The 14,687-nt window shown below is 46.1% G+C and overlaps 1 protein-coding gene across 2 annotated transcripts in view; it reads right to left on the bottom strand.

The window, feature by feature from the left end:
* Nucleotides 1–14,687, bottom strand: part of ANKRD44 (ankyrin repeat domain 44) — a 158,842-nt gene that overhangs the window by 52,493 nt on the left and 91,662 nt on the right. For both annotated transcript variants that reach the window (XM_038749028.1, XM_038749029.1), the window contains exons 14-16: nt 12,859–12,999; nt 8,308–8,391; nt 4,011–4,122 (exon numbers count right to left, since the gene is read on the bottom strand). In XM_038749028.1, coding sequence (XP_038604956.1) covers nt 4,011–4,122; nt 8,308–8,391; nt 12,859–12,999 — 337 coding nt within the window. The remainder of the gene's footprint in view (nt 1–4,010; nt 4,123–8,307; nt 8,392–12,858; nt 13,000–14,687) is intronic.

The following is a 14,687-nucleotide window of genomic DNA, read 5'->3' on the forward strand; positions in this document are numbered from 1 at the left end:
CGGTGGATACGTACAATTGAATGAATGAATGAATGAATTGAGGAAACTGAGGCCCAGAGAAGTGAAGTGACTCTTCCAAGGTCATACAGCTGACAAGTAATTTTATTCTATTTATTTTATTTTGTTAATATGTTTTGTTTTGTTCTCTGTCTCCCCCTTCTAGACTGTGAGCCCATTTTTGGGTAGGGACCGTCTCTAGATGTTGCCAACTTGTACTTCCCAAGCGCTTAGTACAGTGCTCTGCACACAGTAAGCGCTCAACAAATACGACTGAATGAATACGTGGCTCAGCGGAAAGAGCTCGGGCTTAGGAGCCAGAATTCATTCATTCATTCAATCGTATTTATTGAGCGCTTACTGTGTGCAGAGCACTGTACTAAGCGCTTGGGAAGGACAAGTTGGCGACATATAGAGAGGGTCCCTACCCAATAGCGGGCTCACAGTCTAGTCATGGGTTTTTTTTAATGGCATTTATTAAACACTTACTATGTGCAAAGCACTGTTCTCAGTGCTGGGGAGGTTACAAAGTAATCAGGTTGTCCCACGGGGGGCTCACAATCTTAATCCCCATTTTACAGATGAAGGAACTGAGGCCCGGAGAAGTGAAGTACAGTGCTCTGCACATAGTAAGCGCTCAATAAATACGACTGATTGATTGATTGATTGAAGTGACTTGCCCCAAGTCACCCAGCTGACAATTGGCAGAACCGGAATTCGAACCCATGACCTCTGACTCCAAAGCCCGGGCTCTTTCCACTGAGCCACATTTATAATGGCATTTATTAAGCACCTACTATGCGCAAAGCACTGTTCTAAGCGCTGGATGGGTTCTCATCCCGGCTCCGCCACTTGTCGGCTGGGTGATACAAGTCGGCAACATATAGAGACGGTCTCCATTCATTCAATCGTATTTATTTATTTATTTATTTATTTTTAATGGCATTTGTTAAGCGCTTACTATGTGCAGAGCACTGTTCTAAGCGCTGGGGGTGGATACAAGGTGATCAAGTTGTCCCACATGGGGCTCACAGTCTTAATCCCCATTTTACAGATGAGGTAGCTGAGGCTCAGAGAAGTTAAGTGACTTGCCCAAGGTCACACAGCAGACATGTGGCAGAGCCGGGATTCGAACCCATGACCTCTGACTCCAAAGCCCGTGCTCTTCTCCACTGAGCCACGCTGCTCCTCTAATTTAGCGCTTACTGTGTGCAGAGCACTGTACTAAGCGCTTGGGAAGTACAAGTTGGCAATAGATAGAGACTGTCCCTACCCAGCAATGGGCTCACAGACTAGAAGGGGGAGACGGACGACAAAACATTCTCTTTTTGTTTTATTTGGTTTACATGTTTTGTTTTGTCGTCCGTCTCCCCCTTCTAGAACACTGTTGGGTCCGGACCGTCTCTAGATGTTGCCAACTTGGACTTCCCAAGCGCTTAGTCCAGTGCTCTGCACACAGTAAGCGCTCAATAAATACGATTGAATGAGTTTATCTATTTTGATGGTATTGACGCCTGTCTACTTGTTTTGTTTTGTCGTCTGTCTCCCCCTTCTAGACTGTGAGCCCGCTGTGGGGTCGGGACCGTCTCTAGATGTTGCCAACTTGGACTTCCCAAGCGCTTAGTCCAGTGCTCTGCACACAGTAAGCGCTCAATAAAGACGACTGAATGAATGAATGGATGGATGAATGAATGAATCTACCCCAGCGCTTAGAACAGTGCTTGACACAGCGTGCAGGGAAGTGAAGCGACTTGCCCAAAGTCACACAGCTGACAATGGGCAGGGTCAGGATTTGAACCCATGACCTCGGACTCCAAAGTCAGAGGATCCCCCCCGCAGCCCTTAGAACAGTGCTTTGCACGTAGTAAGCGCTTAACAAATACTATTATTACTTATTATTAAGAAGCAGCGTGGCTCAGTGGAAAGAGTCCGGGCTTTGGAGTCAGAGGCCATGGGTTCGAATCCCGGCTCTGCCAGTTGTCAGCTGGGTGACTTTGGCAAGTCACTTCACTTCTCTGTGCCTCAGGTCCCTCATCTGGAAAATGGGGATTAAGATTGTGAGCCCCCTGTGGGACAACTTGATCACTTTGTAACCTCCCCAGCGCTTAGAACAGTGCTTTGCACGTAGTAAGCGCTTAATAAATGCCATTATTATTATTATTATTATTACTGCTATGACAGGAGAACTGAGGTCCAGAGAAGTGACGTGACTCACCCAAGGTCACGCGGCAAGGGAGCGGCAGAGCCGGGATTAGAAGCCGGGTTCCCCGAGTCCCAGGCCCGGGCTCTTCCCTTTTGGCCGCGCGGGTCCTCCCGCTGGCTTGCGGGTGGGCTCCCCCCAAGCGCTTAGTACAGTGCTCTGCGCACAGTAAGCGCTCAATAAATACGACTGAACGAATGTTTGGGCCAGGTGATGGGAGTAGCGGACAGCAGAACCCAGGAAGCCACTTGCATTCTGAGGCAAGGCTAATGATAACGATGGGGTTTGTTAAGCGCTTACTATGTGCCAAGCGCTGTTCTAAGCGCTGGGGGGGTTACAAGGTGATGAGGTGGTCCCACGGGGGGCTCACAGTCTTTATCCCCATTTGACAGACGATGCAACCGAGGCACAGAGAAGTGAAGTGACTTGCCCAAGGTCACACAGAAGACAAGTGGCGGCGCCGGGATTAGAACTCGCATCCTCTGACTCCCAAGCCCGGGCTCTTGCCAATGAGCCTCGGGTTCTTGGTAGTGGAACAACTTCTGCGTATTTATTACTCTATTTTATTTGTACATACTTACTATATTAATGATATAGTATATTATATATTATTATATTATATATTGTTATATTATATATTATATATTAATATATTGTATTTTTTATATATAGTATATACTATATTAATGATTAGCTATATAATAATAATGTTGGTATTTGTTAAGCGCTTACTATGTGCAAAGCACTGTTCTAAGCGCTGGGGTAGATACAAGGTAATCAGGTTGTCCCACGAGGGGCTCCCAGTCTTCAGCCCCATTTTACAGATGACGGAACTGAGGCCCAGAGAAGTGAAGTGACTTGCCCAAAGTCACCCAGCTGACAAGTAGCGGAGCCGGGATTTGAACCCAGGACCTCTGACTCCAAAGCCCGGGCTCTTTCCACTGAGCCACGCTACTTCCCCATATACACATATTAATGATGTGTATATAGCTATAATTCTATTTATTCTAATAGTAGAACCGCGAAGCATTAGAGAAGCAGCGTGGCTCAGTAGAAAGAGCCTGGGCTTTGGAGCCCGAGGTCATGGGTTCGAATCCCGGCTCCGCCAATTGTCAGCTGTGTGCCTTTGGGCAAGTCACTTCCCTTCTCAGGGCCTCAGTTCCCTCATCTGTAGAATGGGGATGAAGACCGTGAGCCCCACGTGGGACAACCTGATCACCATGTAACCTCCCCAGCGCTTGGAACAGTGCTTTGCACATAGTAAGTGCTTAATAAATGCCATTAGTAGTAGTAGTAGTAGTAGTAGTAGTAGTAGTAGTAGTAGTAGTAGTAGTGGTAGTAGTATTGCAGCCCACTTGTTTTGTTGTCTGTCTCCCCCTTCTAGACTGTGAGCCCACTGTTGGGTAGGGACCGTCTCTAGATGTTGCCGATTTGTACTTCCCAAGCGCTTAGTACAGTGCTTTGCACACAGTAAGCGCTCAATAAATACGATTGAATGAATGAATGAATGACCCCCCCTCTCCAACAGTGCTCGGCACTTAGTACAGTGCTTTGCACACAGTAAGCGCTCAATAAATACGATTGAATGAATGAATGAATGACCCCCCCTCTCCAACAGTGCTCGGCGCTTGGTACAGTGCTTTGCACATAGTAAGCGCTCAATAAATACAATTGAATGAATGAATGAATGACCCCCCCCCCCAACAGTGCTCGGCGCTTAGAACAGTGCTTTGCACATAGTAAGCGCTTAATAAATGCCATCATTATTATTATTCTTATTATCGCCCGTCCCCCCGGGGGTAGGAAGACTCACCAACTCCAGACACTGCTTGTGGCCGTAGGCCGCAGCGTAGTGCACAGTGCTGTAGCCCTCCTTGTCCGGGAGGCCCGGATTGGCGTCGTTCTCAAGCAGGAACTCCAGGCACCTGGGGAGAGACAGAGGCAGCGAGGCTCAGCGGAAAGGGCCCGGGCTTTGGAGCCGGAGGTCACGGGTTCGAATCCCGGCTCTGCCCACTGTCAGCTGTGTGACTTTGGGCAAGTCACGTCACTTCTCTGGGCCTCAGTTCCCTCATCAGGAAAATGGGGATGAAGACTGTGAGCCCCCCCACCGTGGGACAACCTGATCGCCTTGTATCTCCCCCAGCGCTTAGAACAGTGCTTTGCACATAGTAAGAGCTTAATAAATGCCATCGTTATTATTATTATTATTATGCAGCGAGGCTCAGCGGAAAGAGCCCGGGCTTTGGAGCCAGAGGTCACGGGTTCAAATACCAGCTCCGCCACTTGGCAGCTGTGTGACTTTGGGCAAGTCCCGTCACTTCTCTGGGCCTCAGTGACCTCATCTGGAAAATGGGGATGAAGACTGTGAGCCCCCACCGTGGGACAACCTCATCACCTTGTATCTTCCCCAGCACTTAGAACAGTGCTTTGCACATAGTAAGCGCTTAATAAATGCCATCGTTTTATTATTATTATGCAGCGAGGCTCAGCGGAAAGAGCCCGGGCTTTGGAGCCAGAGGTCACGGGTTCAAATCCCGGCTCCGCCACTTGGCAGCTGTGTGACTTTGGGCAAGTCACGTCACTTCTCTGGGCCTCAGTGACCTCATCAGGAAAATGGGGATGAACACTGTGAGCCCCCCCGCCGTGGGACAACCTGATCGCCTTGTATCTCCCCCAGCGCTTAGAACAGTGTTTTGCACACAGTAAGCGCTTAATAAATGCCATCACTATTATTATTATTATGCAGCGAGGCTCAGCGGAAAGAGCCCGGGCTTTGGAGCCAGTGGTCACGGGTTCAAATCCCAGCTCCGCCACTTGGCAGTTGTGTGACTTGGGGCAAGTCACGTCACTTCTCTGGGCCTCAGTGACCTCATCTGGAAAATGGGGATGAAGACTGTGAGCCCCCCCGCCGTGGGACAACCTGATCGCCTTGTATCTCCCCCAGCGCTTCGAACAGTGCTTTGTACATAGTAAGCGCTTAATAAATGCCATCATTATTATTATTATTATTATTATTATTATTATTATTATTATGCAGTGAGGCTCAGCAGAAAGAGCCCGGGCTTTGGAGCCAGAGGTCACGGGTTCAAATCCCGGCTCCGCCACTTGGCAGCTGTGTGACTTTGGGCAAGTCATGTCACTTCTCTGGGCCTCAGTGACCTCCTCTGGAAAATGGGGATTAATGTGAGCCCCCTGTGGGACAACCTGATCACCTTGTTACCTCCCCAGCGCTTAGGACAGTGCTTGGCACATAGTAAGCACTTAATAAATGCCATCATTATTATTATTATGCCAGGGCTGCTGGGGGAAGGCCAACTGCCTGTCGGCTCATCCACAATTTCCCCGCCTTCCCGCAAAAGGAGGCTCCCTCTAGACTGTAAGCTCGTTGAGGGTAGGGAACGGACCTCTCCCAAGCGCTCAGTACAGTGCCCTGCACACAGTAAGTGCTCAATAAATACGACCGGCTGACGCCGTTAACGGCCTGCGTCGTCACATCGACAAAAGCTTAAAGGAAAGTCTTATCTGTCATTTATTTACTTCCATTAACGTTGGTCTCCCCCTCTACACTGTCAGCTCCTTGAGGGCAGGGAATGTATCTGTTTATTAATAAAAATAATAACGGCATTTGCTAAGCGCTTACTATGTGCCAAGCACTGTTCTAAGCGCTGGGGGGGATACAAGGTCATCAGGTTGTCCCATGTGGGGCTCACAGTCTTTAATCCCCATTTTAATAATAATAACAATAATAATGGCATTTATTAAGCGCTTACTATGTGCAAAGCACTGTTCTAAGCGCTGGGGAGGTTACAAGGTGATCAGGTTGTCCCATGGGGGGCTCACAGTCTTCATCCCCATTTTACAGATGAGGGCACTGAGGCCCAGAGAAGTGAAGTGACTTGCCCAAGGTCACACAGCAGACATGCGGTGGAGGCGGAATTAGAACCCGTGACCTCTGACTCCCAAGCCTGGGCTCTTTCCACTGAGCCTTGCTGCTTCAATAATAACGTAATATATAACGTATACAATATTATATATAATGTAATAATAATTGTAATAATAATGGTAATAATAACGGCATTTGTTAAGCACTTACTATGTGCCAGGCACTGTACTACACTCTAGGGCGGATACAGGCAAACTGGGTTGGACACAGTCCCTGTCCGGCGTGGGGCTCACAGTCTTCATCCCCATTTTACAGATGAAATAACTGAGGCCCAGTAAAGTGAGGTGATTTGCCCAAGGTCACACAGCAGACATGGGGTGGAGCCAGATTAGCACCCAGGGCCTTCTGACGCCCAAGCCCAGGTTCTATCCACTAAGGCCCACTTCTATTAATAATAATAATGATAATAATGATGGCATTTGTTAAGCGCTTACCATGTGCAAAGCACTGTACTAAGCGCTTTGGGGGGGGGATACAAGGTGATGAGGTTGTCCCGCGGGGGGCTCATGGTCTTCATCCCCATTTTACAGATGAAATAACTGAGGCCCAGTAAAGTGAGGTGATTTGCCCAAAGTCACACAGCAAACATGGGGTAGAGCCAGATTAGAACCCAGGGCCTTCTGATGCCCAAGCCCAGGTTCCATCCACTAAGGCCCACTTCTATTAATAATAATAATGATAATAATGATGGCATTTGTTAAGCGCTTACTATGTGCCAAGCACTGTTCTAAGCGCTGAGGGGGGTACAAGGTGATCAGGTTGTCCCGCGGGGGGCTCACGGTCTTCATCCCCATTTTACAGATGAAATAACTGAGGCCCAGTAAAGTGAGGTGATTTGCCCAAGATCACACAGCAGACATGGGGTGGAGCTACATTAGAACCCAGGGCCTTCTGACGCCCAAACCCAGGTTCTATCCACTAAGGCCCACTTCTATTAATAATAATAATGATAATAATGATGGCATTTGTTAAGCGCTTACTGTGTGCCAAGCACTGTTCTAAGCGCTGAGGGGGGTACAAGGTGATCAGGTTGTCCCGCGGGGGGCTCACAGTCTTCATCCCCATTTTACAGATGAAATAACTGAGGCCCAGTAAAGTGAGGTGATTTGCCCAAGGTCACAGAACAGACATGGGGTGGAGCCAAATTAGAACCCAGGGCCTTCTGACGCCCAAGCCCAGGTTCCATCCACTAAGGCCCACTTCTATTAATAATAATAATAATAATAATAATAATAATAATGATGGCATTTGTTAAGTGCTTACTGTGTGCCAAGCACTGTTCTAAGCGCTGAGGGGGGTACAAGGTGATCAGGTTGTCCCACGGGGGGCTCACAGTCTTCATCCCCATTTTACAGATGAAATAACTGAGGCCCAGTAAAGTGAGGTGATTTGCCCAAGGTCACAGAACAGACATGGGGTGGAGCCAAATTAGAACCCAGGGCCTTCTGATGCCCAAACCCAGGTTCTATCCACTAAGGCCCACTTCTATTAACAATAATAATAATAATAATAATAATAATGATGGCATTTGTTAAGCGCTTACTATGTGCCAAGCACTGTTCTAAGCGCTGAGAGGGGTACAAGGTGATCAGGTTGTCCCGCGGGGGGCTCACGGTCTTCATCTCCATTTTACAGATGAGGGAACTGAGGCTCAGAGAAGTGAAGTCACTTGCCCAAGGCCACACAGCAGACATGTGGCAGAGCCGGGATTCGAACCCCTGACCTCTGGCTCCCAAGCCCAGGCTCTTTCCACGGAGCCACGCTACCATTATATTATGATAATATTAATAGCGCACTTAGAACAGCTAACAGCACTAATAGCGCTTAGAACACTGCTTTGCACATAGTAAGCGCTTAACAAATACCATCATTATTATTATTATTATTACGAATATCCGTCTCCCCCTCTAGACTAGAAGCTCGGGGTGGGCAGGGAATATATCCGGTCTACTGTCGTATTGTTGTCTCCCAAGCGCTTAGTACAGAGCCCTTTTAGACTGTGAGCCCACTGTTGGGTAGGGACTGTCTCTATATGTTGCCAACTTGGACTTCCCAAGCGCTTAGTACAGTGCTCTGCACACAGTAGGCGCTCAATAAATACAATTGATTGACTGATACAGAGCCCTGCCCCAGGAAGCGCTCAATAAGTATGACAGAACGAACTTACATGGCCGCTTCCTTCTCCTTCAGCTCGCTGGCCCTCTGCAGCTCATCCGCATTTTCTGAGGGGGCTCCCAGTACGTTCTGCCTTCTTGGAGGGAGGGAGAAAGAGCTGAGTTCGAGCCGATCCCGGCAGCGGTCCGGGTAGCCTGCCCCCAGGGCCCTGCCCACCCATTCCCCCGCTGCCTCAGTTTCCCCCCTCACCGCCTCGGCTGTGGGGAGTCCCGCCTTCCGCCCCCTCACACCATCTTCCCAATCGGGAGAGGGTGGGGGTCAAAGGTCAGCCACCATCCCTCTACACTACAATAATAATTGTGGAACAGCGCTTTGCACATAGTAAGCGCTTAATAAATGCCATTATTATTATTATTATTATTAAGCGCTCACTATGTGCCAAGCACTGTTCTAAGCGCTGGGGTAGATACAAGGTCATCAGACTGTCCCCCGCGGGGGCTCACGGTTCCAATCCCCATTTGCCAGATGAGGGAACTAAGGCCCAGAGAAGTGAAGTGACTTGCCCAAGGTCACACAGAAGACAAGTGGAGGAACCGGGATTAGAACCCGTGACCTCTGACTCTCAAGACTGTATTCTCGCAACTAGGCCACGCTGCTCCCCTTATCATAATGATAATAATAAGGATAATAATGGCATTTGTTAAGCGCTTACTATGTGCGAAGCACTGTGTTAAGTGCTGGGGGGGATAAAAGGTGATCAGGTTGTCCCACATGGTGGGGGCTCACAGTCTTCATCCCCACTTTCCAGATGAGGCAACTGAGGCCCAGAGAATAATAATAATAATAATAATGGCATTTATTAAGCGCTTACTATGTACAAAGCACTGTTTTAAGCGCTGGGGAGGTTACAAGGTGATCAGGTTGTCCCATGTGGGGTTCACAGTCTTAATCCCCATTTTACAGATGAGGGAACTGAGGTCCAGAGAAGTGAAGCGACTTGTCCAAAGTCACACAGCTGACAAGTGGCGGAGCCGGGATTTGAACCCATGACCTCTGACTCCAAAGCCCGGGCTCTTTCCACTGAGCCACGCTGCTCCACATAGTAAGCGCTCAACAAATACCACTGATTCATTGAAATTATTGAAATGAATGAAAAACTCTCCCCCTTCTAGGCTGTGAGCCCGTTGTTAGGTAGAGACCGTCTCTATATGTTGCCGACTTGGACTTCCCAAGCGCTTAGGACAGTGCTCTGCACACAGTAAGCGCTCAATAAAGATGGCTGACTGAATGAATGATTCATTTATATTGACATCTGTCTTCTCCTCTAATTATAATAATAATAATTATGTTATTTGTCATCATTTAATAATAATAATAATAATAATGGCATTTATTAAGCGCTTACTATGTGCAAAGCACTGTTCTAAGCGCCGGGGTGGTTACAAGGTGATCACAGTCTTAATCCCCATTTTCCAGATGAGGGAACTGAGGCCCAGAGAAGTGAAGTGACTTGACCAAAGTCACCCAGCTGACAAGTGGCAGAGCCGGGATTTGAACCCCTGACCTCTGACTCTAAAGCCCGGGCTCTTTCCACTGAGCCACGCTGCTCCACATAGTAAGCGCTCAACAAACACCTCTGATTTGATTGAAATTATTGAAATGAATGAAAAACTCTCCCCCTTCTAGGCTGTGAGCCCGCTGTCGGGTAGGGACCGTCTCTATATGTTGCCAACTTGTACTTCCCAAGCGTTTAGTACAGTGCTCTGCACACAGTAAGCGCTCAATAAATATGATTGATGGACTGATTGATTATACTGATATCTGTCTTCCCCTCTAATTATAATAATAATAATAATTATGGTATTTGTCGTCATTTATTTATTCCTATTCACATCTGTCTCCCCCTCTAGACTATCAGCTCGTTTAGGGCAGTGAATGTGTCCGTTTATTGTTCTATTGTCCTCTCCAAAGCGCTTAGTACAGTGCTCTGTGCACGGCAAACGCTTAATAAATACGACTGATTGATTGAGATTATTCATTTAATAATAATAATAATAATGGCATTTATTAAGCGCTTACTATGTGCCTTTTAGACTGTGAGCCCACTGTTGGGTAGGGACTGTCTCTATGTGTTGCCAATTTGTACTTCCCAAGTGCTTAGTACAGTGCTCTGCACATAGTAAGCGCTCAATAAATACGATTGATTGATTGATTGATTGCCAAGCACTGTTCTAAGCGCTGGGGAGGTTACAAGGTGATCAGGTTGTCCCACGGGGGGCTCACGGTCTTAATCCCCATTTGACAGATGAGGTCACTGAGGCCCAGAGAAGTGAAGTGACTTGCCCAAAGTCACACAGCTGACAAGTGGCAGAGCCAGGATTTGAACCCAGGACTTCTGACTCCAAAACCCGGGCTCTTTCCAATGAGCTACGCTGCTTCTCCTTATATTGACATCTGTCTTCCCCTCTAATAATTATGGTATTTGTTGCCATTTATTTATTTCTATTCACGTCTGCCTCCCCCTCTAGACTATCAGCTCGCTGTGGGCAGGGAACGCGTCTGTTTATTGTTGTACTGTCCTCTCCCCAGCGTTTAGTACAGTGCTCTGTGCACAGTAAGCGCTCAATAAATACCACTGATTGGTTGAAATTATTCGTCTATATTGACGTCCGTCTCCCCCTCTAGACTGTAAGCTCTCTGTGGGCAGGGAACGTGTCTAGCAACTCTGTACTTGGCAAGCGCTTAGTCCAGTGCTCTGCATACGGTAAGCGCTCAATAAATCCCACTGATCGATGGATTGAAATTATTCATTTATATTGACGTCTTTCTCCCCCCCCACGGACTGTAAGCTCCTTGTGGACAGGGAATGGGTCCACCAACTCTGTTCTATTGGACTCTCCCAAGCGCTTAGTCTACTCCTCTGCACACAGCAAGCGCTTAATAAACACTCCTGATTAATGGATTTAAATTATTCACTTATACTGACGTCCGTTTCCCCTTCTAGACTGCAGGCTGGTTCCTCTAGACTGTCAGCTCGTCGTGGGCAGGGAATGTGCCTGTTTACGGCTCGACTGTCCTCTCCCAGGTGCTTAGTACAGTGCTCCGCGCCCAGTAAGCGCTCAATAAATACGACTAAATGAATGAATGCGTGAACTAGGCTGTAAGCTCCTCGTGGGCAGGGAGTGTATCAGCCGACTCTGTTGTCCTCTCCCAAGTGTTCAGCCCATTCATTCATTCAGTGGTATATATGTTGCCAACTTGTACTTCCCAAGCGCTTAGTACAGTGCTCTGCACACAGTAAGCGCTCAATAAATACGATTGATTGATTGATTGATTGGTATTTGTTAATAATAATAACAATAATGACGATGGCATCTATTATTTTGGCGGGGGGCATCCCCCGCCAAAGGAGGCTCCCTCTAGACTGTAAACTCATTGAGGGTAGGGAATGGAGCCGCTCATTGCTCTCCTGTCCTCTCCCAAGCGCTCAGTACAGTGCTCGGCACACAGTAAGCGCTCAATAAATACGACTGAATGACTGAATGCACATAGTAAGCACTTCATAAATGCCATCGTTCTTAAGTGGCGGAGCCGGGACTTGAACCCATGACCTCTGACTCCAAAGCCCGGGTTCTTTCCACTGAGCCACGCTGCTGTTCTTGTACCGCTTGTCCTTCCCAAGCGCTTAGTCCAGTGCTCTGCACACAGTAAGCGCTCAATAAATACGACTGAATGACTGAATGCACACAGTAAGCACTTCACAAATGCCATCGTTCTTAAGTGGCAGAGCCGGGACTTGAACCCATGACCTCTGACTCCAAAGCCCGGGCTCTTTCCACTGAGCCACGCTGCTTCCCTCGTAGCCTCGAATGCCAAGCGGCCTTTCTGTTGTCTGCCGCTTCACAATCAATCAATCAATCAATCGTATTTATTGAGCGCTTACTGTGCGCCGAGCACTGTACTAAGCGCTTGGGAAGTCCAAGTTGGCGACATCGAGAGACGGTCCCTACCCAACAGTGGGCTCACCGTCTAAAAGAGTACCACAAGTACCATCGTTAGTAGTAGTACTACTAGAGAAGCAGCGTGGCTCAGTGGAAAGAGCCCGGGCTTTGGAGTCAGAGGTCATGGGTTCAAATCCCGACTCCACCACACATCCGCTGTGCGATCTTGGGCAAGTCACTTCACTTCTCTGGGCCTCGGTTACCTCCTCTGGAAAATGGGGGTTAAGGCTGTGAGCCCCACGTGGGGCAACCTGATCACCCTGTATCCTCCCCAGCGCTTAGAACAGTGCTTTTAGACCCCCCCTTTTAGACTGTGAGCCCACTGTTGGGTAGGGACTGTCTCTATGTGTTGCCAATTTGTACTTCCCAAGCGCTTAGTACAGTGCTCTGCACATAGTAAGCGCTCAATAAATACGATTGATTGATTGCTCTGCACATAGTAAGCGCTTAACAAATGCCAATTATTATTATTACTGGAGTAGGAGTAGCTTCGCAGTATCGATCGCAGTGGGCGATCGATAGATACCGTGGCTTGCAAGGAGCCCCGAGGGGAGTCCGGTGCCCTGCCTCGGTTGCTCCCAGGTGGGGAAGGGCCCGCTGACCTGTGCTGGACGTCGGAGGCGGCGGCGTAGTGCAGAGCGGTGCGGCCCCAGGAGTCCGGCTCGTTGACTTGGGCGCCCGCCTCCACCAAGGCCTGGAGGCAGCCCAGGTGGCCGGTGGCCGCGGCGTAGTGCAGGGGCGTCCTGCGGAGGGAAGGACCACAATCAATCCATCAATCGATCGATCGATTGTACTTATTGAGCGCTTACTGGGTGCAGGGCACTGGACTAAGCGCTTGGGAAGTCCAAGTTGGCAACATCTAGAGACGGTCCCTACCCCACAGTGGGCTCACAGGCTAGAAGACACAGGCGTGAGCTGGCTGCTTCTTTAATAATAAAAATAATGATGATAATGGCATTTATTGAGCGCTTACTACGCGCCAAGCGCTGTTCAGAACACTGGGAAGGTTACAAGGTGATTGGGTTGTCCCACGGGGGGCTCACAGTCACAGCCGCAGTCTGATAATAATAATAATAATAATAATAATAATAATAATAATAATAATAATAATAATAATAACATATTATTATTATATTATAATCATATATAATAATATATTATATTATCTAATAACATAACATAATATAATATGATATGATATAATATAAAATATATAATATAATATAATGTTATATAATATTATATAATGATTATATGTAATATAATATATGAATATATTATATATGATTGTATGATAATATGTAAAAATTATATATAATATGGTTATATGTTATATTAATGTGATATGTTATTATATTACATGTATAATATATTAATATTAGAATATATGATATAATATATTATATAATACAATGTAATGGTATAATATATAATATAATATGATATATAATATAATATATAACATAATAATATATGATATAATATCATATTATATAATACAATGTAATGGTATAATATATAATATAATATGATGTATAATATAATATATAACATAATAATATAATATAACATAATATAATATGATATAATATAATATAATGTAAAGTAGAATAATGTAATATAATGTAATATAATATAGCATTTATTATAATAATATAATGTAATGTGTAATATAATATGTAACGTTATATAATATATAATAATAATATTATGTTATGTTATTACAGTATAATATAGTATAATGTAATATGATATGATATAATATAATAATGTAATATATTATATTATAACAATATAATGATTATTATATTAAGCGCTTACTATGCGCAAAGAACGGTTCATTCATTCATTCATTCATTCAATCACATTTATTGAGCGCTTACTACATGCCAAGCACTGTTCAGAACACTGGGAAGGTTACAAGGTGATCAGGTTGTCCCACGGGGGGCTCGCAGTCTTCATCCCCATAATAACAATAATAATAATAATGATGGCATTTGTTAAGCGCTTACTATGTGCAAAGCACTGTTCATTCATTCATTCATTCAATCGTATTTATTAAGCGCTTACTGTGTGCAGAGCACTGGACTAAGCGCTTGGGAAGTACAAGTTGGCAACATCTAGAGACGGTCCCTACCCAACAGTGGGCTCACCGTCTAAAAGGGGGAGACAAACAAAACCAAACATACTAACAAAATAAAATAAATAGAATAGATATGTCCAAGTAAAATAAATAAATAAATAAATAGAGTAATAAATATGTACAAACATATATACATCTATACAGGTGCTGTGGGGAAGGGAAGGAGGTAAAGTGGGCTCCACTCATGGGACACGCTCAATAAATGTGTACAATAAATCATCATCATCATCATCAATCGTATTTATTGAGCACTTAATGTGTGCAGAGCACTGTACTAAGCGCTTGGGA

This window comes from Tachyglossus aculeatus, chromosome 7, assembly GCF_015852505.1.
Source record: "Tachyglossus aculeatus isolate mTacAcu1 chromosome 7, mTacAcu1.pri, whole genome shotgun sequence".
NCBI lineage: Eukaryota > Metazoa > Chordata > Mammalia > Monotremata > Tachyglossidae > Tachyglossus > Tachyglossus aculeatus.